General features: G+C 37.2%; 2 protein-coding genes across 4 annotated transcripts; one reads left to right on the forward strand and one right to left on the reverse strand.

Moving 5' to 3' along the window:
* Positions 1-221: 221 nt before the first annotated feature.
* On the forward strand, positions 222-6,262 carry LOC135643453 (probable receptor-like protein kinase At5g18500). Its single transcript, XM_065160433.1, has 8 exons — positions 222-767; positions 2,002-2,685; positions 2,789-2,893; positions 3,146-3,268; positions 3,597-3,767; positions 3,844-3,973; positions 4,789-4,998; positions 5,789-6,262. Exons 2-8 carry the CDS (start codon positions 2,021-2,023, stop codon positions 5,921-5,923), a joined length of 1,539 nt encoding a protein of 512 aa, XP_065016505.1. The 5' UTR covers positions 222-767; positions 2,002-2,020; the 3' UTR covers positions 5,924-6,262.
* A 2,660-nt stretch (positions 6,263-8,922) lies between these two features.
* Positions 8,923-26,766, reverse strand: LOC135642016 (protein MODIFIER OF SNC1 1-like). Of its 3 annotated transcripts, none has more exons than XM_065157775.1 (9): positions 26,565-26,766; positions 23,726-23,804; positions 20,778-20,852; positions 20,648-20,692; positions 20,354-20,514; positions 19,860-19,956; positions 14,686-14,763; positions 12,934-14,564; positions 8,923-11,879 (listed from the first exon to the last, which is right to left on the reverse strand). In XM_065157775.1, the coding sequence occupies exons 4-9, from the start codon at positions 20,679-20,681 to the stop codon at positions 9,513-9,515; spliced, it is 4,368 nt and encodes a 1,455-aa protein (XP_065013847.1). In that variant the 5' UTR covers positions 20,682-20,692; positions 20,778-20,852; positions 23,726-23,804; positions 26,565-26,766; the 3' UTR covers positions 8,923-9,512. The 3 variants fall into 3 exon arrangements, with proteins under 3 accessions (XP_065013847.1, XP_065013846.1, XP_065013848.1); XM_065157774.1 differs by having other exon boundaries at positions 20,139-20,514; XM_065157776.1 differs by lacking the exons at positions 20,354-20,514; positions 20,648-20,692; positions 20,778-20,852; positions 23,726-23,804; positions 26,565-26,766 and adding an exon at positions 20,121-20,282.
* Between the last annotated feature and the right edge of the window lie 503 nt (positions 26,767-27,269).

A 27,269-nucleotide genomic window follows, 5' to 3' on the forward strand; every position in this document is an offset into this window, starting at 1 on the left:
GATATTTATATAATTATAAAAATTAAAGGTACTATATATATATATATATATATATATATATATATATATATATATAGAGAGAGAGAGAGAGAGAGAGAGAGAGAGAGAGAGAGAGAGGGGTATATATGGAAAAACAAAAATAGAATCTTTTTCAGAAAAATCGTCTGTATATGAATTCCAAAAAATAAAAATAAAAAAAAGGATGACAATTCCATGTCACCTCTTCTGCCAACTCTTTTACTGCAACCAGAAGCATCGCCTCCTCCTCCACTTCCTCCTCCCTAGTCTCCTCTCCACCTCTTCCTCCTCCTCCACTTCCATTTGCCACCTACCGTTGACAACTCCATCTCTCCCTCTCCCTCTCCCACCTCCTTCCTCCTCCTCCTCCTCCTCCTCTCTCTCTCTCTCTCGCTCATGTGTACCATTCCCCTTTCCTACTACAAATCCAAGGCGCTACCTTTGTTCCTGTGCAGCTTCTCCTAGAGCTAGATTCAGGGCTAGGGTTTCAGGGGAGGAGCTTCTGTAGCCTTCCAAAACTCTATTCCGGCTTAGATCTGAGGCGCCGCTTCTTTCCGACAGCTCTGTGAATCGTTTCTTGAAGCCTCTCTGTCTCCCGGATCTGATTCCCTGAGGCAAATGGTGCCGTAGCTTTCGACATCTCTGGTGGCGCAGCTTCGCTCCGTCGGCTCGCTTCTTGGCTGAACCTTTCGGAACGGGGGACGGAAGGGCCGAAAGATTGGATCTTGGTGGAGATCTGGAGATACAAGGTATGTATGAGAGTCGATGGACCCAGATTTGTCGTGCCCTGGCTTGATTTCGTGGAAAAAAAATTATTGCATGTGGCGTATGGGATAAAACCATGTTCTTTTCTTCTTCTGGGTGTTAATTTGTTATTGTGGTGCGAGAATCTAGATTTGGAGTGCCTGTTTGGTGTTTCTGTTTCCTTACTGATGATGCTCTTGGAAGCAGTTAGTAGTTCTTTATTGAGTTGAACTTGCTGGTAAACTTGATGCAGGAGTTGGTTAAGGTGGAGTGGTTTCTCCATCTGTGATTTTATAAGACTCTACAAGACTGAATAATGGGAGAATGTTAATATGTACATTGAATTAAGTAAGGAATATTTCTTCTCGCTTTTCTTAATTCTGAATTTAACAGTATGGAATACTTGCAGATTCTGGTAGGTCCATTTTGACCAAGTTAAAATGTTCTGGAAGTTGATTGTGCACTCAATTGTTGTGTACTTCTTTTTAGTATAGGATAAAAGAATAAGAGCTCACATTTTAAGAGTGATCTGTTATTTCAGCTGGGAGTTATGTGTATGTGTGTCTGTGTGTGTTTTGTGCTTGCTAATTTTTGTTTCCTTCTTTATATGCTTGTCTCCACTTTTGTGTCTTTGCTTGTCACCCTCTCTTATAAGAGGGTCGGTACGATTATGGATATCTTCTGAGCATTTGCCGTGCTATGACTGTAATGCTTGCCTTAAAAGTTCGTATCTCGTGGAAATAAATGATAGTCTTCTCATCCCTATTTTAGGCCCTGTTGTGATAGGTAGCCTATGTTTTGTTTTTTCTTGAGTTCCTGAATATTTTCTACTGAATAGATAGCTTAAGCGTGTGATTTTTTTTTTTTAGTATTCATATGTTCTCCTTCAGTTTGTGCAACTTGAATCCATGAGAACTGTCATGGTTTGTACTGGGTTTATAGGATACTACACAGACCATGTTGGAAGTCTCCTAGTTATGATGCTGTAGGATGCTTCTGTAATTACTTTCATGATGTAGTTCCTTCTTTCTTATTACTATTCAATTGGAATTCGTGTATCATAAATTTTTTATGGGTTGGATGAAATATTTTCAGTGGATATAAACAGTTGTACTTCTATAGCTGCCTTGAAAGGACATTTGCATAAGTATAAACCCCGCATTTTTTATCATTTATTTCAAATAATTATCTGAAGTGGTTGGAGTTTTACGCTTCATATTGGATTTTTTTCTCTTGCAGGAGCTTTGCTATCAGAAATATGTCATCTCTGAAGGAACATTTATATGATAAAACATTTCTTTTTGGCCTCAAGTTGTGGGTTGTAATTGGGATAATTGTTGGGGTCTCCATATTGGGTGTTCTTTCCATTCTAGTTATATGCCTTAATGCTAGGAGTCAAAGAAGGTCAAGGAGGGCTTCCAACAATCTTCCAGTTAGCCAAATACCACCGGTCTCAAAGGAAATTAAAGAAGTTAGGGTTGAACAAGTCTCAGCTAATGATTTTGTTGCACGTGATGGTATTCTGCTTACAGTTCATGATAAATCCAATGAAAAAGAAACGGACAAGGTTATGGTCCATTTGGGCTTGGGCAAATCAAGGCATGCTGATGAGAACAGTCATTCAGGCTCATTTCATTATATAGATAAAGATGGTAGTTGCCATTCTGGTGATGAAGGAAGTTCAGGGACAGTTGCTGTACATAGACAATCTTCTTACCGTATAACTGCTCCGTCACCTTTGACAGGCCTCCCAGAGTTTTCTTACCTTGGCTGGGGTCACTGGTTTACCTTGAGGGACTTGGAAATTGCAACCAATCGTTTTTCAAAAGATAATGTACTTGGGGAGGGTGGTTATGGTGTTGTTTATCGAGGACAACTCATCAATGGTACTCCAGTAGCAGTTAAAAAGCTTCTTAATAATCTGTACGCCTTCTTTGCATAATATTCTTTAAATTTGTAACATGTTTTTTTCATTTTTGATATTATGTTACCGCTTGAAATTTACCTCTTGGGTGTTTGATGACAGAGGACAAGCAGAGAAAGAATTCAGAGTTGAAGTTGAGGCCATTGGTCATGTCCGCCACAAGAATCTAGTACGCCTTCTTGGATACTGTGTAGAGGGTACTCAGAGGTACATTTCTGTTAAAACCCTTTATTCTATGGTCTCTACTGTGTTCTACGTGCTGCATGTTACATATGTGGTTCACTTCTGTCGGTTCCAAGTACAAGCCGCCATTTTTCATATTAAATGTCAATATTTTGTAACTAAATTACCCAATTTTAGACAATGTTAGAGTCTGGAATTGGATGTTAAAACTTGCTAAAACTTTTCAAGAATGATCATCCTAACTTGTCGTTTTGGTTGTATTTCTCAACAACTCAGGATGCTAGTTTATGAGTATGTGAATAATGGAAATCTAGAACAATGGCTTCATGGAGCTATGCGTCAGCAGGGTTCTCTTACCTGGGAGGCTCGCATAAAGATTCTTTTGGGCACTGCTAAGGCGTGAGTTCTTTTCTTTCTTTTTTCCTTCAGTTGCTGCTATTGCTACTGTGTTATTGCTACTGTGTTCTTTCACTTTTAAGTAATATTTCATAGTTCTAGTAAGGATGACTCATGGCCTTGTTTTTTTTATTTCTTAATATGCCAGATAACTTTAGAGTCCTAAATCTACTTCCTTATTGCATCATATTGGGCTTGACTTTTATTTAAGCTTTGTTTTTAGTTTTTGAGCATTAGAACCTTCTGGTTGTCTTAACTATGTTTTTTGGCATAATATGAAATGCCATTTCTTGCATTTCTAATCTAGTCAGAGTTTACATGTTTGTGACAGTCTTGCTTATTTACACGAGGCCATTGAACCAAAAGTGGTGCACCGAGATATCAAATCCAGTAATATATTGATTGATGATGAATTCAATGCTAAAATATCTGATTTTGGTTTGGCCAAGCTTCTAGGAGCTGGTAAAAGTCATATCACTACTCGGGTTATGGGAACCTTTGGGTAAGTATTCTTCACTGTTAAAACCACCAAATTATTCATTTTCATGGCTTAGCCTTATGGATTCTCCTATTTGCAGTTATGTGGCGCCAGAATATGCAAACACCGGACTGCTAAATGAAAAGAGTGATGTATACAGTTTCGGTGTTGTTCTTCTAGAAGCAATTACAGGGAGAGATCCTGTAGATTATGGGCGCCCCGCAAATGAGGTATTTATGGGCGACTGGTCATTTCAATCATGTTTAGTCATTACGAACAAGTTAAGATGGGTTAACTCCACGTGTTCTGCAGACTGCTGATAGTTTACTCATTGATCATTTCAGTTATCTGCATTCATTGGGCTCTATCAATCTGATTTCCCTACCTAATTGCTTCAATTTTAATGTCTGGATGTGACAGCTATTTCACTTAATCAATAATAGTCATTGAATTCTTTTTGTATTTATCAAACTTTCCTTTGTCACTTCTATTTAAAATCAGTTGTGCTAGACGTGTTTTTATAATTTTTTTTCGCAAAAATTGTTCATCTTTTCTACACTTGCTGGTCTTGTTTAAATTTGACTGATATTATGTCTAATTTTTTGACTATTTTCTAAGAAGATGAATGGATAGGTTGAACTATCATTAGACCCTGTTGAACAAGGGATACGTGAATTGATTTTTAGCCTTCTGTAATATGACCAAGTTCTTCCAGTGCACTGATTCATAATATGGAAGTTCAAGCTTTTCCTACGATATCCTCCTTTAGTTGTGCACCCAAATTTAAGACCCATAGCAAAAGTATCATGCTCATACTTTTATGCTTGCATTGGATCTCAAGGAGATTTTCTGATGGATAAGGTGTAGTGTGTGCAATTAAAGAGGTCAAGAGTTCAAATCGTGTAGCGTCGTATACACATATTATGTAATGGTTGATTGGAAGAACCACATTTAAAAAAATGTGCATTGGTAACGCAAACATTTATGCATGGCATTATTTTCACTGTGCACTTTTCACTTCAAGTTATGCTTATTGTTATTGCAGGTAAATCTAGTTGACTGGCTCAAAATGATGGTTGGGAGTAGGCGTTCAGAAGAAGTAGTGGATCCAAGTATAGAGACAAGACCATCTACAAGAGCACTTAAACGTGCCCTTTTGACAGCTTTGAGGTGTGTTGATCCTGATTCGGAGAAAAGACCTAAGATGGGTCAGGTTGTCCGAATGCTGGATTCTGATGAGCCAATACCTCGTGAGGTATGATTATGTCGGCTTTATGTTTGATTTAGTTTTTACCATTTGCGAAGCAAAATCGTGGCTTTTAGTGTAATTATCTATGCAATGTGATAAAATAAGTGGAAATGTAAACCTCTTGCCACAAGGTTTGTGTGACTAAGCACATTTTCAGAAGAATGACCTTTGTATATTGTAAATATCATTTTACTGAAAGAGAATTTAACAGCACTCTTTGATTAAGGTCTGATGGTTTGAGACCCGATTGTGATTATATTTTTGGACCTCTCATTCTTAAAAGGCATTAAAGTAGTTTCAAAACGGAAAAAGCAAAACTAAGACCATGGCAGTTTTGTTGAAAGGAGACAAATGCTGTATTGTGCATTTCCATGCATCAAAGATATTACAGGACAATGCCATAGTATTCCTGTGTATAATCTACAGGTTCTCATGGTTGTTTACTACAAGTACATTTGAGTAAGGCTGCTAACACATGTTGCTTTCTGACTACATTTTAAACAGCTCAAATTAGGCATGATGTTAAAAAGATTAACATGCTACGTTTTGGTGCTTGAATCTTGTAGTGTGCCTATTACGTAGTTGGTTGGTGCTATATCCAGTGGTGGTAGTGCGGGACTCTGGTCTCCGGTAGTATACAATGATGATGTATGGTTGCATGATCAAGATGCACAATGATCTGTAGGGATGTTGGCATGAATTTTAATCGATTAGAAATGCATTTGCTTTATGTTAGTTATGAAACTTTTGTTATGACATGGAACCATTTTAGTTAAACGTACTTGGGAATCTGCAGAATCGGAGACATCGACGCAACCGTGCTGGAAGCATAGATATGGATTCCCAGAGGGAGAGTTCTGACACAGATAAAAGTGACAACCCAGACTCCAAATACAGCAGCAGAAGGAACAGATCATCTTCAACCAATTGAGATTCTGTAATCTCGGAAAAGATTATCTCTGCCTGATTGCTTACATTCTTTTCACCAGCTGCTTCCCCAGACTGCAACAACTAATCATTTCTACCACTCTGTCAACAACGCCTCGAATTCAGATCAAGGCAGCTGTATTATCCATGTATTTTCACCTTATTTCATATTTTGTTGAAGGGAAGATTGTATTGTTGTATGTATGATGCTTCACAAGTACTTTAAACAGTATGTGTACAGGGTTTTAGCTTCTCGAGGGATGTGTGACCTTTTCCTGAAAAAGGGAAATGTTTCTTTGAATTGATTGCTTTGAAGAGAACTAATACCTCCTGTTTCATTTCAGGTTGTAGAAGTTTGTTTCTCAGAGCAATTATCCAAAAATACTAGAAAACTGTGATTATTCTTAAGTTCAGCATTCCAGTTGCCTAAATTTACTGCATGATGATGCAAAAGAGCAATGTGATTAATGTCAATTATGATCTCTAGATCATGGTATGTAATTTCGAATAGTACTGTTCAATACAGGCAATAAGTATCGGTCTGATGGCTATCGATGCGCGGGCCGTCGTTCGTTACTGAACATTTAAAAATAAAATATTTAAAATTATTCGATAACAGTGGTACAATGCTTCAACGATCAATTTGAACGATCATATCAAATTGATCGTTGGAGCCTTTTTCTCATAATATTTAAATCTCTTTTTTTCTTCTATTTCATTTCATTACATTTTTTATATTCTCTTAAACTATCTTAATTTTTTTTTTCTCACGTTTGTGATCTTCTAAATTTTACAAAACAATGATTTGTGAATTGAATCAAAACTAAACAAAACAATGATGAATTGAATCAAAACTAATTTGGAAAGATTAAGAGGAAAAACTTTCTAATCTTATCTTATGTTTACATAAGGACATTCGTAATGGACTAAAATACGAATCTTGCACAAGATATTCTTCAAAGCCCGAAAAAGATACCTAATTTAATGTTATGCTATTATTATATTTATTTCTAACTTAAAAATCCTATCCTAATTTTTTTTATTTTCGAATGATTTTATACCTAAATTAGGTGTACCACTCAGTACGCCCTAGCGTACCGCTCGGTACACGGTATCATACCGTACCGAGCCAACCTCAAAACATCGGTAGGGTATAGGTATTGTATACATTGCTTTAGACTCCATTTTATACTGCACATAACCTATCAGACATATGTTGTACCTCAATGTAATCATGGATTCACCTCATGATGTAATTAAGTACATCTGTGACACATTATGCAATTAAGTATTTTTCTGAAATTTCAACAGTAATATCATGGATTCACCTCATGATGTACTGCGTAGCATTCGAGGTCTGTGGCTTTTGATGTCTAAAATGAAGTTGCATAAATGTTGAACATGATATATGATATTTGATTTAAACAATAACGATGTTGGGGACAACAAAAGTTCAAATGTTATTCACTTATTTGTCTCGACAACAATTTACCCATTCAAAATCTTGAAAGTTTCAGATGATTTAATCGGACCAGTAAAGTCCCGACGATGGTTTGTCTTTAGCCCTATTTGTTTAAATATGAATCCTTCCGAAGTTTGGAATTATAGTATATTATAATATAATGAAATTATGTTATAATATATTTATTTAATATTATTAAATTTTAAAATATTATATCATAATCCAAAAAAACCTGTGAAAAAAAGAATTGATTAGTTCAAAAACGAATAGCAGACAACTCTTAACGTCTTGAAGACGAAAGCTTTACAAATAATTCAATAAGCATTTAGCGTGAAAAAAAAAAGAATTGAAAGAGAAAATAAGTACTTTACGAGGTAAAGTAACAATCGTAAATCCTCAAAGGAGATTGCTTATCAAATATCGATGGAAAGTTCTCGTAAGCTGTGCATGCAATTTTATCATTTTCTTTTTGGTGATGAATAATGGGTTTGATCGCATGAGTTTACCACCAACTCTGTTGATATCTTCCCAAATATATGAGATGAGATTTCAAAATCTCAATACTTAGTAATAAATGAGTCGTATGGCTTTTCGTTATCCCTACTGAAAATTCCAAATCTGATGACTCCTAGGCACAGTAACTTAACCCAAGTGAATTGCTTGGCTTGACCATGGTTATAACCGATGATTCCAATCCTACGGTAAATGAAATCAAAATCCAATTTGTTCCGAGCGATTTTAATTTTCCGATTTCTATCCCATCATTTTTTTTTAATTCTTATTTTGTATTTTTCCCATTAACACATAATTTTCATTTTCATTTTTCAGTCGATTTAACATCTAATATTTAATATTGTATTCATGGAATAGAGTATGAATTTAATTTTTCAGTCATTCATGAATTTTTATTTTTCAGTCGATTTAATATTTAATATTTAATATTTATAACATTTTTCAGTGGGTTGCGGTTCTTTGGACGGCGCGGTCAGACTGACTATTCATGAAATAGAGTAGAGAAGAATAAAAACAATCGAAGAATGAAAGACTTCAGTTTTGAAATAGGAGTCAACTAATTCCAATAGTCGAGTCGTCTAAACGTAACAAATCTCGACCCAATTGCATCACCAAAATTCCTTCTTCAATTACTAAAATAAAGAGTAGCCGTTGACTTTGAAAAATTAATCACGTGCATTGCACGATCTAACCATCCAAACCCCCTGTGTACGAGCAGGTAATCCCCGTCATAACAGGATTCAGAATTCAAGTAAAAGCTTTTGTATTCTATAAATCATAGCTAAGAAAATGAAGTGACACCAACCAAGTCATAGATACGACGACCACTCTCGTTTCCTTATTCTCATCATACTTCCTTCTCTTCGGAACTAGGATTACTAACCTACTCTCTTCCAACACACACACACACACCATATGCATGACAAGCAACACATGTATCTAAGTGCGTCAACCAAAAGTTCTGATTGATAATCTTCAAAACAAGTAGTAGACTTGATCCTTACTAGCATCAGTAATCCAACTATTCATAGCAGGAGAAAAAACGTTGGGTAAAGCTCTAATGCAAAAAAATTACAAAACAAGGAAACACAACCCAGTCATTTAATCTAAAGGCCTATTGCTGTACAAAATTCAGCATCAAAAAGTTCACACATATTGGACGAACAGTAATTAACAGTAGAAGTGACTAAGGGCCACAACAGGCTTTCCCATGGAAACGAATTCGCCTTACCTCAACGAGATTTGAAGTGGCAACAAGTAGCAGAACCAAAATCAAGTCGCCGGTGATCCATGCAATCTCATTGTAAGACAGCCTGCTCCAGCTTCATGGCACTCCCAACCATGTCAAAAGACTAGGCGCCAAACCAAGACCAACCATATAAAGCATCCAGGGAAAGAACAACCAACTGGATGCTTGGTGCCTATGAACTCTGATTCACATGTCACTTACCAAGCCTTCAGCATGCTGCTCACAAGAATAGGATCGACTAAGACTGGATATCACTCAAAACACCTGAAGTTTATCGCTTTAAAATATTGCTTACAGACAAGCATATAGGTGGAAAATTTTGGGGCACATTAAAGTGGTTATAAACCCACTATGCAGCCATCACACGTTTCACTCTTCACCAACAAGAGCAGTTGCACCAGTATTCTGCTTGAAGAAGTGACTACGGTTTCTTGTTTGACTCCGAACTTGTTCCCTGTACCTTTGTTTGGAAACACGATGAACCAGTGCTCCTTGATCAACACTGAAGTTTGACTGGCATAAATCACTTGGCTCACTAGAAGAACCAATTGGCTTATATTCAAGATGTGCATTGTTCTTTGGCCTTTCTTCATTTATCTGAGCATTTAATTTTCCAGTAACTTGTGCCAAGTCCTTACCCTTATATATTGCTTCCTGCACTCTGTTAAAATGCCCATTGTGGTGTCCACGTTGGTGCGGAGGAGATACCTTACTTTCATGCTGAGCATTTCTATTTCCTGGAGGTACATCATTATCTGCAGCCATCACCACGTGAGAACCATCATCACGTGAAGGATCAGTTTTGGAGCCTGGAGAAGTGAATTTCTCAGTCGTACCATTATGACAAGAAATTCTTTGTCCACCAGTGTCCCTATTTTCCTGCTTTTGATTTCGAAAATAAGGCCGAGATTTTGGTTTCCAGTGACTATGAGCTCTGATATGCTCACCACCTATATTCTTACCATCACCTGCCATAGAAGTTCTTCCATCAGTGTCATTTAGATCTGAGATGGGAGTATTGACACCACTTCTATCATCTGTTTCACTCGGCAAATGGCCATGATCAAGAGCAACATAATTGCTTCCTGCAACTCTGTGAACTTGCTGATGTCTTTCCCTGCTTTTCTTTCCTTGGTCCTTAGTCACAACAGGAAGGACAACTGAATCTTTTAAGACAGAATTCCTGCTACTCTCCGGTCCAAATTGTTCTGGTAATTGAAGATGCTGATCAGAAGGCTTGTCAAAAAGCTTAGTAGCATCAGAAGAGTTTAAGCTTTCATTCAAACTCTGTAAAGGTAAAGTTGATTCAGTTGAACTTCTCTGACGCCAAGAGGCATGTGCCATCCCTTGTTTGGTACGTTTATTCTCTCTGTTCTTTTTATCAGCAATGATGTCTGTTCTCCTACCTGATGACCCATCCGATTTACTCATCCCAGCACCTTTAGAATCTAAGCAAGGCTTCTCAGGCATGTCACCTGACTGATTAACATCAGATGAAGATTTTTGTGTGTTTTCTTGCTGCAATAGTTCTTTGGCTACTGGTCTAGGAACATATCGCTCCATTTCAGCCCTCTTTGTTCTTGCACCATTCATATCATGCTCATTCCTTTCTGAAGACTGATGGTCACTTCCTATAATACCACTCTGGCTGCTTTCCTCATATTCTTCATTCTTGTTTCGAGGCTTTATAGGTGCCCAGATGACAGTCTCACTTCCATGGACCTTATCCATAGGCCTATGAACTTGCTGGTTTCTTGCTGGTCTTCTGGGAGCATGAGGCTTCCAGTGGTTGCTCATCCTACCATGAGCTCTAATAATTTTAGAACACACTTGGTGAGAATGTATACCATCCTTGGAGTCTTGACTTTCAGCATTTCCAGCAGCAACTTGGGCAGGAACAAATAAAGTTTCTGCAACCAATGCTGGGGAATGAGACTGGGAACTTTCACATAAATGTTCTTCAACATTTTCATCAGAATGTGCATAAGAAATTAAACTAGAGCTCATCAAGATGTCATCCTTGTTCTTATTCCTTGGGTTTCTACTGCTTTTCTTCTTATACTGAAGATAAGGATCCTCATTGTTCAGCAACTTATCATTAATTGGTGCAGGTGTATTACCCTCAGAAGAATTTTCTGAGCTTCTCTCAAGCACAACCTCATCTAGATACTCCGAGTCCATATTTTCCGCCATGATTGGCTTCTTATCTGAACTTTTCTCCAGTGGGACTTTCTGCCTTCGTCTGTAGCCCATCTGCTTGTGCTTAGACACACCACCAACATGAGACTCTGTACTAAAATTTTTGTTTGTAACATCTGTAGTCTTTGTCTCATGCTGCAGATCCAGTGGCGGCCCATGAAAAATTGCAGAATCTTGGGAAACTTCTCTTGGGGTACTTGAAGCAGAATTCAAGTGCAAAGAAACTAATGTTCCATGTTTTTTGTTCCCACTATCAGTTGCCAGTACCAATGTCTCAGTCTTCCCCACAATATCACCCGGAGGGTTACTAGTTACAACATTAGTTTGAGAAGCAATATCAACTCCAGAATCTTCTTGATGCTGCACATTACCTTTTCGTGATAAGGAATTCAATTTTTGTTTCATGTTTTGTGCCACTAAGCATCTGTTCGGTTCTTCTAAATTTGCAAGACCTTTTGCCTTTTGTTCCCTCGTCCTTTCTTCCTCCTTTTGCAGCTGTTTTGCGCATTGAACAGCTATCTCCTTCACTTTAGCATGCTAAAAGAAAAAAAAAATCCAAAAAATGACTATATCATTGACCCAAACAATTAAGACCACAAAGAAACAAAAAATAATTGAAAGAGGAAGACACGTCTTTTCCATTTTCATCCAGATTTAACCAAACTGTCATCATAGATAACATTATTCTATGCAGCATTTAAAATTTATTATATAACAAATGCTATGTGATGTCCTTTTTATTTAAATGCGCTTAAGCTACAATAGATTTCTTTTGCAAAAATCATGCAATAAATACATTACGAACAAGCCAGACATGAACATACAAACTGCAAGTCGCCAGTGGAATCAAACTAGTCAACTTACTGAAAACAAGATGTATTTTCGCTTGTCCGGAAAACATGCACAAAGTATCCATGACTCTATCTAACCAGAAACTGCAGTTCAGAATGTTGTTTCTTTTTAACCACTTTTTCTTTCCTATATCAGGTAAAACTTGTTATGAAAATGCTCAAATAAACAACAGTGTTTTAAAAAAAAAATGATAAAGCTTCTTCTTTCTCACAAAATTTAACAACACAGTAATTGAGCTTGATTTACCATCAGATTCATGCATATCAAGGATAATCTTACAACCTTGATCACAATGAGTTTCATTCCATTAGGACCAAGAACATATCCTCCTTGCAAGGATGATTACTACAAGCAAAGTTTATTTTAGTACAGTAATGTGCTTTTTAAAACCATATGCATTAACTGCTTTCTAATAAAACAGAGCATAATAAGACAGCTGCTCTTCAAGCAGGCAAATCTCATGTATGCATGTGGATATCCATATATGAATTGTTAAATTGTGACAATAAAAAAATGTTAAAAGGCTTGAAAGAGAATGTTCTCTATGGTGCCTAAACCTCGCAGTTGGAATAAAAAAGAGGAGGAAAAAAAACATCTTCTTTGAGGCAACACATGAACTTTCATTTGGCAATTAAATGGAAAAACTATCCAACTTAGAAATGATAGTTGTTATAAGATGGTTATCCCCTTCTTTACATTCCAAACAATTACCCTGCACAAGCCAGGGAAAGTTACATACCTGGACCTTGTGATCAATTGAATCTGATGAGAATGACAAAATGGCCTCCTTAGAAGGATTATTATCAAGAATCCCTGTGACTGGGCCATCCACAGCCAATTTCTTGGGAACAGCAGAGGAACCTCTACCAGGTGGTTTTCTTGCGGATCCAGTATCAACTTGACTATCTGATCTCGATATAGCATGATAATCACCCCTAGTTCGTGTAACATGGATTCTATTTGGAACATGAAAATAAGCTGCCTCATCAGGTACCCAATAATCAGGCTTCACCACATCAATATCTTGTAATTCTGCTGGGCTAGAGACAATTGCTGAGTAAACAGATAGCTTTGGGCTACAAACTACAGTTGAGGAGCTGTACTTAGAGGGAACAGGCATTGCTGTAGTACTTGGTGTAGGAAAATCTGAAGAACTCTCCTCAAAAGAAACAGGCTTAGCAGAAATGATGGACGTAGAAGCATTTTCAGTATGTGCAGCATTAACTTCTGCAGAATATTCGGGTTTGGCATTGACGATCTTTGGTTGTTTTGCTCCCTCTTGTCTAGATGGCACCTGTCCAATTTCAGTGAAACTAGTAGCATTTCTAACTTTGTTATTTAAGCCTTCTATCTTTTCAATCAGCACTGAATTCTTTTTTATGACTGGATTATGTTTCTGATCATGAACCATTGGAACTGCAGTATCTGGTTCTCTCTTCAGTATGCCATTAGATGTTCCGCATGGATTTTCTTGTAAGTTAGTCATGACTGGAGTTGAAGTTTGGCATTCACAATTATTAGCTGGCTTGGATGGAGCTTGCTGATCAGTTTCATTCTTTCTGCTAACTGTAGAGTGCTCGCCCTTCTGCTTGGAGTTGGAAATTCCTGGTTTGCATTTCACATCAAAATTTGCTGGAGTGAATTGCTCTTCTTGCAGGTGATTACTTTCCAAGTCACCATGTTGTTTTACCAAAACCATGTTGGTTCCTTGATGAGGAACACGAGCTGTAACTGATAACATCTGCTCCCTGGTTGTTTTTGAACCATCTTCACAAGGACTGTTCTGAGACTCTCCTGAGTTAAAAGTTCCATTACGATTAGAATGTTGGTTATAGACACTAGGTTGAGTAGCCAAACCCGCTGAAGGGAACTGTTGTCCACCAGAACTGTAAATGCTTGTTTGACGATAATTATAAAACCCATCATAGGCAGGAACCTGGTAAGGCCCAGGTCCAGATGGAACAATAGGATGACTAGGAAACATGTATGAATTAGGAAGCATTTGGGGATGATATGTCTCTCCATTGGTAGGATAGTAGTTAGCTGGTCCAGCTCCTGGTCTTAAAACAGCCTCAGAGTTAGGCGGGAACGGACAGCACACAAAAGGCTCAACAGGATAACTACCCCGTGGAGCTGCTGGCTGGTATGGACCACCTATTGTCCCACCTCTATACCAAATTCCATCAGTAGGGTGGACTGGAGGACCATGCCAAGAATCAAACTGATGAGACTCCATTTTTAAGCTTTGGGATGGCTGTGCCTGCTGTGGGTTATTCTGGCAATTCATATTTAGTCGAGAACCACCTTCAGCATACAAATTTCTGTTTGTCCTGAGAGTATTAACATTTTCATGATCCATGAAACCATCCTCTGGAATTCACAAAGCAGATACCCATTGTTATAAAAGGGTAAACAAACTACGAGAACATGAAAATGGATGAATAGAGCAGTTCTTTTAGGAAAATTGAACACTTATAGGATCTGAACTCACCATTGGAAGAAAGTTCCACCTTTATATTGGGTCTGAATTTACCAGAAGTTGCAGTAGGATGTTCTTGAGAACTGTGACCTGGTAGTACCATGGATCAAAATACCATATTGGCAATGCGGGTAAATTATACCACTCTACTTATAATTATTCATACAATTATCTTTAGCACCAAAAAATTTAAGCAAAGTATGCCCCATCATAATGCTCAATTTTAGACAAACAAATATAGAAAAAAAACACAAACAGAACACATGATGCAAACCAAAAAAATGCAAGCAGTTCTACTAAACACCCAAAGAGGATGTATCACAATTGATTCAAAAATTTTGATGTAAAAAAGATGAAAATAAAAGACTATCAGGATCCACCTTGATCTAATATTGTTGTGACCTACTTAATAACAAATCTTGGACTTCAAATTAGTCCCTGGTCATGTCCAGGTAGCTATAGTCTCAAACAATTCCAGTGTCATGGTGCGTTCATTCTACTGTCAGCACCATCTCCAAAACTCCCTTGTGACTACCCAACTCAATATCTACTCCAAATGTGCACTCTGTAGCGGCTATTTATTACATTTCTGCCAGATTACTATACGAAAAAAACACTGTTGATGTATACACCACTTGTGATATAGCAACTTTGCAGTTAAGCTTATAATGGTTTCTGTCATGACACTGTGCCACACATGTGAGATGGCTAATAAGCAGGTTACCCTGTCCAGTCACCTACTCGTGGCCTACAGAACAAATTGCCTTAAATTTAATCAGACTTAAAAATGAGAGATATAAGAGTAATTTAAAAGAAAATAAGCCCAATTAGTTCTTATTTCTATCATACTTCATGACATTGTAATTGCTTCTATTGCTATTAGATGAGTTAGCAACTGTCACTAACCACCAAAAAGGGCCATTGGAAAATAGAGACAAGAAACACTACAGCACGGAGATTTATCAAAAACATGACATCAAATAGCAAAAGAATCAAAAGGAGGAATGCATCTTACTGAGATCTCCCCCACCCCCCTCTCCCTTCTTCCAATTGTTTCCTTTACCCAAATGTGCTCCAATGGCATCTGAAACACAACCTAGGGCCTTCATGCCCATGTTCTGCAGTTTGCTGACAAGAGGTGGTTGACAAAATTGGTAATGTGCTACATACGGGCATCTCAAGGGTGGGAAACAAAGCAATGCTTCATGAATGGTCAAATTGCAATTTTTACTTAAAAAATAATTTTTTCCAGTGTTCTCATTTCAAAAACACTTGACTACCAATCATCTTTTAAAAAATTCAATCAGAACTATGAAGAATGGTTCATTCAATTTCCTTTTAACTCATGAATCAATCGGCAACACTATAAACAGCAATTTATTTTTTTGTTTTTACTTGTAACCTTATGCACAGTGCACATTCCAAACAGCTAACAACAGCTTCAATCATTCAAGTGGTTTTTTGTTAACTCATATCTGTCAAATCAAATGTTACTTGGTTGCTTTATAAATTTTTAGAACAAACACATACAGAAATCCCTGATGTAGTGATAATACCACTATCCTAGATATTATAGTGATTAGTGAGCAAGGTATGCAATTTCGAATGGTACCGCCCAGTACGGGCGGTACATACCGGTCCGACAGCATACCGGTACGTGAACCGCCCGCTGCCGGGAGGAACGTTTAAAAGCGCCCCGTATCGGACGATACGGGATAATATCGGGTGGTAACAGTCAAAATAGCGAGACGTTTAAAAGCGTCCCGTATCGGACGATACGGGATAATATCGGGCGGTAACGATCGAAATTTTGACCGTTACCGCCCGGCACAGCTCGGTAACGATCAAAATCGACTGTTATCGATCGGTAACAGTGCTACGGTGCTCCAACAGTCAAATTGACCATTAGAGCTCTTTCTCATAGTATTTAAACCATTCTTCTCCCCTATTTCACTCCATTACATTCTTATACTCTCTTAAACTATCACAAACTCTTTTTTTCTCTTAAAAAATAGCCTAACAATTCAAATGATTTTTCTATAGATATTTTAATATTTACATAAGGACAATCCGTAATGGACTGAAATACGAACCTTGCATAAGATGTTCTTCAAAGCCCGAAAAAGATATGTGATATTATTCTTACCTAATTTACATTGATTTTGCTAAACTTATGCTATTACTATATTTATTTCTAACTTTAAAACCCTATCCTAACTTTTTTTTATTTTCAGGTATTTTCAGAGGGTTTTACACCTAAATTAGGTGTACCGCTCGGTACGCCCAGTACGCCATACCGTATCGTACCGAGCCAATCTCAAAACACCGGTACGGTACGGTATTTCATACCTTGCTAGTGAGTACCAAATTACTAATAGGACCACCAATAAGAATTGGATGACAAAGTATTCAGAACTAACCATTAATATGACTGGCTGTTGACTTTTATCTATCACTTATATTCACTCACCAAACTTGTTCCTCAGCATTGTACTTCATCAGAATTTCATACTATGGATAGTTGGATACTCCTGTTAACCACACTAATTCTCTGAGATCAAAATAATTCTTGTAAGTTATACAAACTAAGCAAAGGTCTTTATCAATATGCTTTTACATAGTTGCTGAAGCAAGTAGAGAACTTCCATTGCTAAGCACAGCATACGTGGAAGGCACCCAACAAAAAAAAAAGAACGATCATTTATGAAGTGCTTAGATCAGTAGTTGAATTAGAACTGGCTGAAACAAATATTGGACAACTTAAGAAGTTTATTTAAGTTTTAAACATATAACAGTTATAACAGAACATTACACAAAGATCTACCCTTCACAAATAAAAGAAAAATGCTTCATGCAGTTACATCAAGGTTGAATTTGGTAAAAGACTAGAATGAAAACACTAAAATCTGGTGAATCAGGTTATCGCTGAAAACAAGGATTGCAATTTTGGTCCGTACCAATGTACTGAGCCCTTCTCGATATGGTACGTACCAAGACATACCAACAATACACCAAAAATCATTAAAAAATCATCAAAAATACCTGAAAAATAGAAAAAAGTTAGATTAGGATTTTTTAAGTTAGAAATAAATATAATTTTAGTATAATTTTAGCAAAAATAATGTAAATTAAAAAAAATAGTATTACATATCTTTTTCGGACTTTGAGGAGTAGCTTTATGATACGTTCTAGATCGTCCTTCCGTTAATATTGAATTATCTACAAAAAAAAAATTGAATTGTTAGATTATTTTTTATATAACTTAAACTTTAAGATTCAAATGAATTAAGTAATTAATCGACGGATATACCTAGTTCTACTATCAAAAAAGAATGACGGGACTCCATGGGCAATGGATCGGAGACCTTGATCCTATGTATCTGCATATCAATATGATATGTTTGTCGAACCCAATCCTGAAATTGATCCAACGATATATTGTACTAATACATCGTCATTGGTGCATCAATGTGGTGATGATCATAGGCTGATCGTCGTGAACCACATGTGTCCGAGACGGCTCCTAAGTCATGATGAATGTGGCATGTATTGGTGCAAAGCATAATGAATGCCAGAACTTCTACTTTCACTACTGATCTGCTACTCTGTATCGTAAGATCGATCATCATACTATTGCTCGAAGAAGTATAACCAACTATCACCATACTGTTGTTGGTCGTAAGATTCTCCATAATACGATAACTGTGAATACGATGAGTTTCGCTCTGTGTCTACGTCATGTAGGCTCTGTCGCATCTGCTTAAAATCATCCACTAGCTTCCCTTTCTCGTTTCGTGCATAAACTTGACTTGTACCTCATCAAGCTCCATGATTTGACTCTTGGGTGGCATGTGTAAAATATGATTCCTTGATCCATGCACCACCCTCAAATTTTGTAAACGAGACCATCGACTCCCCAACGTCATCACCATCATCGGTCGAGGCACTGCTGTCCACGTCACTACCATGTCTGTGGACTGAGCGAGTTGGTGAATGCGATTACGAAGGTGTCTCGTCGCCCAACTTGATTCTTTCCAACGGTGCAGTTGATGCTACTGTCTTCCCTTTTACCTTTGCCTTTGCCTTTGTACGCTGGCGAACGACTGTGACAGTTAGGTGAAATGAGTTGAAAGCGGAGGGATTAAAAGATTTAAAAACCCTTTTCTAAGCCTCAAATAGGCAAAATTGACCGGTTTAAGTCGGTAACGATCAAATTTTGACCGTTACCGCACGGTACAAACCTTGTATCGTCCGATACAAGGTCAAGTGACCGATACCACCCGATAGAGGGTGGTCCACATACTATTATCCTATCGGACCAGTATATACCGCCTATATCGGGCGGTACGCATCAGTACAACAAACCATGGTTGAAAAGTAGATGAGTTCAAGAAAGTATCCTTTTCTTAAGGAGTTCATTATACTCTCCATTTGTAGTTGTAATATAGTAGGAAAGCTTGTTCTTGGTAGGTTCATTTGTAGCTGTATCATTCTTCCTTCACTTCAACTAAAAGTTAATATAATTTTTGACCTAGTTCAATGTTTCTTTAGTTTTACTATCAGTTGAAATTTGAAAGTAGAAAATCACATAGTCAAGTTATTATTCTTGAATTCTTTACCTTTTTTAGACGACATATGAAGTTGCCTAAACGAAAGCCGCAAAAAGGAATGACCTCTCTTAAATTAAAAACTTTCAAGCACATTCTGACCTGAAGAAAAGTATAAACAAAAACCCCTAGGGTACTTTACAAAATCGAAAATGAGGAAAGGCCTCATGCATGAGGCCCCCACCAATATGAGACCTGGGAAGAGTCATGATACATAATCTTACCCTTGAAAACAAACCATATGTCTTGACTATTTGGAGTCCACATGGAGTTTTTTTTCCCACCATTGAGATTTGTTAAGAGAAATATCAGAAATTTTGCATAACAAGTTATAAATTTTTTTAGGCAAGATGTATGTCAATGACGATGCATCCAGATACTACAAGAAGCCGTCCTAAGATGACATGAGAATCATTATAAGATTCGCTACTGTTACTCTAAAAGAATTCACTAGTGCATTAAAAAAAACTCAATTTAACAAGATACATAGCATACAGAATGTTAGGTTAAGATTTAATACACTCTCAATACCAATCCTTCTGCTCCAAAAGATTTGAAAGAATATAAAAAAATAATCACCTTGCTGACTGTGTGTCTCAGACTTCTTATCAGAGCCTAGTGTTGGAAAATCGCCAGAACTCAAGGAGAACTTGTCAGTCTTTGATGATGCACCTCCCTAAAAAGTACATTACATGCCAGAAAAAAAAGTTATGTGCCAGAAAAAAGATCAAGTCTGAATTCACGATACAGAAAAAAGATGATACTTCTAACATCATCTTTAAAGCACATATGCAGATGTGGCAGAAAAAAGCCTATCAGAAATTTGAGTATTAAACAGACTGGCTGTTAGGGGAATACGAATTTCTCAGCAGTTCTCGTAGGCCCCCATGCAACTGCAGGATCTGCTGAATGCTCTGCAAATCGAGAGAGGTGAGAGCTACCAGGCCTCGTCTCTGCACTTTGTGGACGAGCTGCCATTGGTGTTTGGTTTGATGGCAATGATCCAGATGCTGTAAATGGACGTAAATTTGAACCCCATGCATTGGGGGAAGGGTCTTGGGACCTATCACTACCTGCTGTTGATGGCCTCGTACCACTTCCACCAGATGATGGACGACCACTATAATGACTTGGTGAACCACTACTTCCATCAGTTTTAGGTGATAGTAGAGTTGATGAACTCCACACATTTGTACTTGCCGAAGATGGTCGGTTTCCCCAAGTAAGAGAACCCCTAAAGCGTGCAACAGAAGTCATTATTCAGGTCAATAAACTATTAAGAAAAACTCAATTGAGCATAAAAATTTACAAAAAGGCCACAACATGGAATACAAAAAGAATTCAATGTGATGAAGCAATAGGCTTACTTGGGAACGATTTCCAAGTTTGGGTCAACACCATTGTTCTCCAACCTTCATAGGTGATCAACAAGATTAATCAAATGTCACCAAGATGCATAAAAAGCTTTTGTCTCAAATACAATAAGAAAACTTTTACCTTTGACTTGGTAAATTGATGGGTTTTGGTACTTTACCCAAAATAGTCATGCCTGATTTTCGAGTGGAAGCCCATCTAACAAATAATCATAGAGTTTCACATTTAATAACCATAGCAAGAGATTTACTCATAATGATTACTGAAAAGAGAAACATCACAAGCTTCGGATGATGTATTTTAAGAAAACAAGATCATTTTGGTACCATGATGACAATATAAGTCAGAGGTAAAATATGAACAAGTCAGTTGAACATTTAATGCTGATTTAAGGTTGCATATAAAAGATATTACATATGGTCATGCTCTGAGAATATATTCAGACAAGGTACAGTACCGAGTAACATGAAAAAGGGGTACTTATGAGTTTAGGTTTTCAAATAGCATATAAAGGTTCAAATGCATGAGCACTATACCAACCATTAAGCATTCAAGGTCTCATCATGTAAACTTCAGTGACCAAAATAACACACCTCCATTAAACATACTATGTGCGGAAATGCAAATGCACATCCATATGGCATGAGTAGAAACACGTACAATATCTAATAGAAGGGTAGATCAATGAACAAGGCCCAAACAACAAAGAGTCTACAGAGGATCAACGTACATATCCTTACCCTGTAAGGCAAATGGAGATATTGGTTTTGTGACTCAAACTATGGTCAACCAGGTCACAAAAAAGGAACCTTACCACGACGCTAGACCTCACTCTCTAAACATGTACATTTCATATACATACAAAGTACAGATCAGATGCTCAACTAAAGAAGCTATGGATTTGCACAAAAAGCTACTGATTAGCTATAATAATTAAAGATACGAAAGATGGTGACGTCGATTAGTTGAACTCTGAGATAGCTGCTTCCGCAAGTGCTGTATCTTATTGAATGTGAATCAATCCAATTTGGTTGATTTCTCCACCTTACAGCCAAACTGGAGTCATTTGATGAAAACCAGCTGATATTAACCAAACTCAGCAAATTTAAACCAATTCCAGCTGATTTTCCATGTTATCAACCTCAAAGAAGGAAAGAGAGAGGAAGTTGGCAACTGCAACAGGAGGCAATCAACGAGGAGTAGAATAAGATGAAAGTTGAGAAACCAAAAGAAGAAAAACAAATTGTAATTACAAAAGGAGATATTGTTGAACTTGCCATCTGCAATTGTTATGTTCATAATTTGTCATCCACAGCCATGCAAGACAGAGAAAAGGGTGAGGAAGAAGGAAAGGACGACTCTTCACCTCTTGAAGAATTATGAATATCATAATAAGGGAGAGGTCAACGTGTACATATCCTTACCCTGTATGTGGAGGAGAGGTTTTTTTTTTACTCGAACTATGGTCAGCCAGGTCACAACAAGCAACCTTACCACAACACTAGACCTCACTCTCTAAACATGTACATTTCATATATATACAAATTACAGATCAGGCGTTCAACCAAAGAAGCTACTGAATTAGCTAAGATGTGGCCAATAATTAAAAATATGGAAGATAGTGAGGTCTTGGTATTTTTACATATATACACAATCCAATTTGCAAGTGCTGTAGTGAGATCTTGGTAAAAATACGGAAGGTAGTGAGGTCTTGGTATTTTTACAGAAGCAGCCAATAATTCTATTATACAGAGACATTACTAATCTGTGTTACCATCTTCCATATTTTTAATTACCAAGACCTCACTATATATATACCAAATTACAGATAGCTGCTTCTGCAAGTGCTGTATTTTATTGAATGCAGATCCTGGTACACATATGCTAACCCATATATATCAGCCAAGGCCAATCCAATTTGGTTGATTGCTCCACCTCATAGCCAAAATGGAGTCACTTGATGAAAACCAGTTGATATCAACCAACTCAGCAAATTTAAGCCAATTCCAGCTAATTGTCCAAATTATCAACCTCAAAGAAAGAAAGAGTGAGAGGTGGCAACTGCACCAGGAGACAATCAAGGAGGACTACAGGAGGCAATCAAGGACGAATAGCATAAGATGAAAGTTGAGAAACTAAAAGAAGAAAAACAAATTGATCAACTTGCCATCTGCCATTGTTATATTCATAATTTGTCATCCACAGTCATGAGAGAGTGAAAAGCATGAGGAAGAAGGAAAATATAACTCTTCACCTCTTGAGGGACTATGAATATCATAATAAGGGAAATGTCATAAGATTTGAAATCAACACCGAGTCTCACAAGAATTCTCTTTAAAGAAAGTCCCTATCTTTGCGTTCAAAGATCTACAAGGCATGAAAACCATAGTGGGGTCCATTGTTATTTTCAATTTTCGGGCATGTCTATTTTGAGAATTTTTGTGTAAACATACATATATACACAAGAATTATCTACTACAGTAATGTCTCTGTATAATAGAATTATTATTGATTTTCATGTAACAATTTTAAATAAAGTACACTCTGTTTTTTCTTCTTTATCATTAATATTTTGTTTTCAGTATTTATGTTTAAATTTCTTTTTTTTGGAAGTTGGATACTTAATAGAATATGAAAATTGAGAGGTTTTTTATAATAAATTTTATATGTCACATTCGTTTTATTTTTATAAATTCAATTTAAAATTCAATAATTTATTGATTGATCCTAGTCTTGCCAAACTGAACTGATCCAAACAATACCACCAAACCCAAACCAAAACATGTTATCCTTGTTGCTGTATATTTTAGAACCAAATATCCAAATAATACGTCTACAGAGCTTCTCTTAATAATTCGTGGCTCAAAAGTCCACATTTGCATGAGCAGAAAAGGTTCACTAATAACAAATTAATAGAATGCAAGAAACTGAAAAATGGCTATGCTAAAATTATCCAAGAACCATCATGGAGTTTGTTGGCAAATTAGTAATGCACAATACATGATACTAATGTCATGCAATATATAATCAAATATAAACAAAAATGATGATGATAAAAGTAAAACCTCAACCTTCGTTCTCCTGCCAGGATACTCGATGCCATATGACAATAAGAGCAAGTGGATCATCAAAACATATGCAAATCACTACCTGAAAAAATAAGTTTCCTGATAAGATAAACAAACTGAAGTATTTATTCAAGCTTACTCATAGGAATATCTCCAATCACATACTTGATATATCTTTATTAAAATAAAGAAAAGTCAAATAAAGCTTCAAAGTTTAGGCTGTTTAGCTAACCTAGTAATATAGTCCAAATTTTTTAAGAGGATACAGTAAAATTTTTATTTAACAAATCCCTCATTTAAGTATTGTTTTTTATTTAAAGAAAATTTACATCATCAACATTTTCAATTCGACATGCAAATCAAATCATAAAGGACAGCTAAAAATTATTCCTTAATGTTCAAAACCTGTAGCAAACTAAATCTTCTAGGTTGGTTATAAGATCAACCAATCTAGCATTAAATTTATACTGCTCTCCTAAAAAAATTTGAAAAGTAGTTTTCACGCATATATAGTTGCACATTTATATATAAACCATTGGAAACATAAAACTTCAGGCAAGCATGGATCCCAAAAGGATAATCCAATGTGTGCAATTCTAATAGTTGCATATTAGTCTTATAGGAGTGAAACTGGTTAGACATTGAACAAACCATGACCATATAAATGCTAATTAGTAGATGTAAGTTCACATACAAAAATCAAATGAGCATTATTTTCATTCAAATTAGCTCAAAAGCAGATAATAAACAAATAAAATGTGTGACAAATAAGGACTCGGACCAAGTTTAAGGCATATATAGATTCATCAATGATATATGTTGCCAACAATGATCGAGCACAAGTCAATGATATTAAAGAGTGAAAAAAATAGAAGAATTATATTCAGTCAGTTTCCAAAAGTCTAGATCCATTTACAAGATGGCAATTTGATTGAATTCATATATGCAAATTATCTTTAACGAGAATCTGCAAAAAAAATGTGGGAAAGAATCTGCCCTATGACATTCAAGTTGTGGATTCACAATATGATCAGAAAGTCACTTATAAAATGGTTCATCATAAATGTTCTGCATACAAGTTTGTTGGCCATTCTGATCAAAGAGAGAAAAAAATAATCAAAGAAGAATGGAAAGGAAAATTAAAGAAGCAGTTGAAATCGAGCCCATATATCCATAGAAAATGTTGATAGCAAAATTTCGATAAAAATATGGGTATATTATGGACACACATTATAACCATATCTAGTTCCAGGGATGATAGGGTAATGTGGATACCATCAAATCAACTCACTCATACTCAAAGACTATTGTACCACCCGAAATGGTATGGTACAGGCGGCACATACCAATCCAGGTGTGGGCCAGTATGTGGACTATCCCCTTTCAAACGATCCAGTTAAAATAATAAAAAAAACAGCAAGGAAGTAGCCTGATTCGCCTTACCAATCCGTACCAATGTACCGATCAGCTATTGGTACGATAGGTACCAAACTGTACTGAATTATACCAAACATACCGATACATGATACATAGGGGCGTACCAATGTATCACTCATACTGATCCTTTGTCAGACCAGTACATATCATCCATATCGAGCGGTACACTATGGTATGACGAACCTTAGGTAGTGGGGCCCATCCAATCCATCGTTAAAAAAAGAAAATAAACCAAATTAGGGCTCGCGAACACAAGCCCTCTTCTCACGTACGATGCCATTTCCTCGTCGTTGTTCCTTCTTCTTCTCGGGTACACTCCCACCTCTTCTCCTCCTCCTCTTCTTCCTTCTCCTTCTCCACATACTTCTTCCTTTTTCTTCCTCCTCCACCGCTTCCTCTTCTTCCTTCTTCCTTCCTCCTTCCTCCCTTTTCCTCCTTTGTTCCTCCACGGCCCCTTCCTCTTATCCCTCTTTTTCTTCCTCTGCAAAACACCGGCACATACTAGTGTACCATATGTCGATACACAAATACATGTCGGTATACCATATATCAATACACCGGTACCAACCAGTATTGTACCAGTCCAACATATCATGAGTCCAGTACCCGAAACAGCGAACTTGCACATACTTACAAAGACCAGAGCTTAAAGATATTTATGAACAAAAACCCTGAATAGCAAAAGTTAATTGTACAGATTGGTCTACATTAGATGAAAAGGACAGATTGATTTATATGCACACCTGGAGATGCATTATCTCCTGATCAGTAGGACAACAAATTAAAAAGATGAAAAGAAACAGGAAGTTGCGGGAATATCTGTATGCAGTATCTCCTGATCTGCACCAAGAGAACTATTGGCACCGCATTTCTACTCCCTCCATCAGTTATTAACAAGTTCTTGTTTCAAGACGAGTAGGCTCAAAATGCCTAATAATTAGTTAGAAATATTATGGGAATTTTGTCTAAGTGGCAGGATCTTTTCTTTCCTGACAAAAGCAGTAGGACCTAAACTACATGAACTTACTACGACAGTAAGTTAGAGTCAGATCTAATAGACAGAGCCACGGATGAAGGGACGAAGATCATACGAGAAATTCCCAACACTTGTTAAGGATAAATGATTCAAATTCACACGAAATAATAAATTGAAGAAAAGGACTTTGAATCTGCAACAAAATTTGATCACTGTAAGGACATCGCCACCACAGTTGCACGATTTCGTCAAGAACAACCGGCATCGCAGAAGATGATCAGTAGGACAAACACAATCAAAGATGATCAGAGGGAAGATCGATAATAAAAGCTGATAAACAAAGTCCAATCCTTCGTAACCTAAATCGTACGACAAATTCACAAAACGAACCGTTAACCCTAGAGCAGAAGAGGCATCGGAGACCCATACCTTGTCGAGCCGTTCGAGACGGCGAGAGTCGCTCGAGTTATCCGCCCCGCGGCGGGGGGGGAGAGGGAAGTGTGGGGGGCGGGGACGGGGTCGTCGGCGCGGTCGAGGAGGGATCAGAACAGCCGGCAGACAGCCGGAATCGCCGCCGAATGAGGGCTAGGGGAGACGAGGGAACGACAAGAAAGAGGAAGCGGGGTGGAGCGACGACGGCAGGGTGGGCTACATATAAAAGGAAGGATGGGCACGTGGAATCCATTTAGTGGTGCATCACCATGTACCGGCGCGATGCGGCATCATAAGATGGGCCTGTCTGCTTTTTACAGGCGCACGGGAAGCGCATGATGGGAATCCTACGGACCTTGTTGATTGCCACGTACTCGATGGCCCATGATGTGGGTTGGGACATTTCAATCTTTGAATTAAAAAAGAAAAATAAAAATTCTAATTAAATAAAATAACAAAATAAATAAATAGAAAGCGTATGTAATAATTTCATTAAACCTATCTCATCTTGAATTGGCCTACAAAATTTCCAACATCCACATGATCGAATCTGTTTTTATCATTAAACCAAGAGATTATAATTTCATTCGAGAATAATTTTTTCTATCAAACCGGATAAAGACTTTGATTTATTATTATAAAATTCCAATTATGTCTCGATGAAGTTATGTGTAAATTATCACATCAGATCGGATTACGATA

This window comes from Musa acuminata, chromosome BXJ3-7 (assembly GCF_036884655.1).
Source record: "Musa acuminata AAA Group cultivar baxijiao chromosome BXJ3-7, Cavendish_Baxijiao_AAA, whole genome shotgun sequence".
NCBI classification, from domain to species: Eukaryota; Viridiplantae; Streptophyta; class Magnoliopsida; order Zingiberales; family Musaceae; genus Musa; species Musa acuminata.

Coding starts and splice junctions, on each gene's coding strand:
- LOC135643453 (XM_065160433.1), top strand. CDS start 2,021: ATGTCATCTCTGAAGGAACATTTATATGATAAAACATTTCTTTTTGGC. Junction 3,768..3,843: donor CGGGTTATGGGAACCTTTGG/GTAAGTATTCTT, acceptor TCCTATTTGCAG/TTATGTGGCGCCAGAATATG. Junction 4,999..5,788: donor ATGAGCCAATACCTCGTGAG/GTATGATTATGT, acceptor GGGAATCTGCAG/AATCGGAGACATCGACGCAA.
- LOC135642016 (XM_065157774.1), bottom strand. CDS start 23,757: ATGGCATCGAGTATCCTGGCAGGAGAACGAAG. Junction 19,957..20,138: donor CGAGAACTGCTGAGAAATTC/GTATTCCCCTAA, acceptor TGTACTTTTTAG/GGAGGTGCATCATCAAAGAC. Junction 11,880..12,933: donor CAATTGATCACAAGGTCCAG/GTATGTAACTTT, acceptor TTTTTCTTTTAG/CATGCTAAAGTGAAGGAGAT.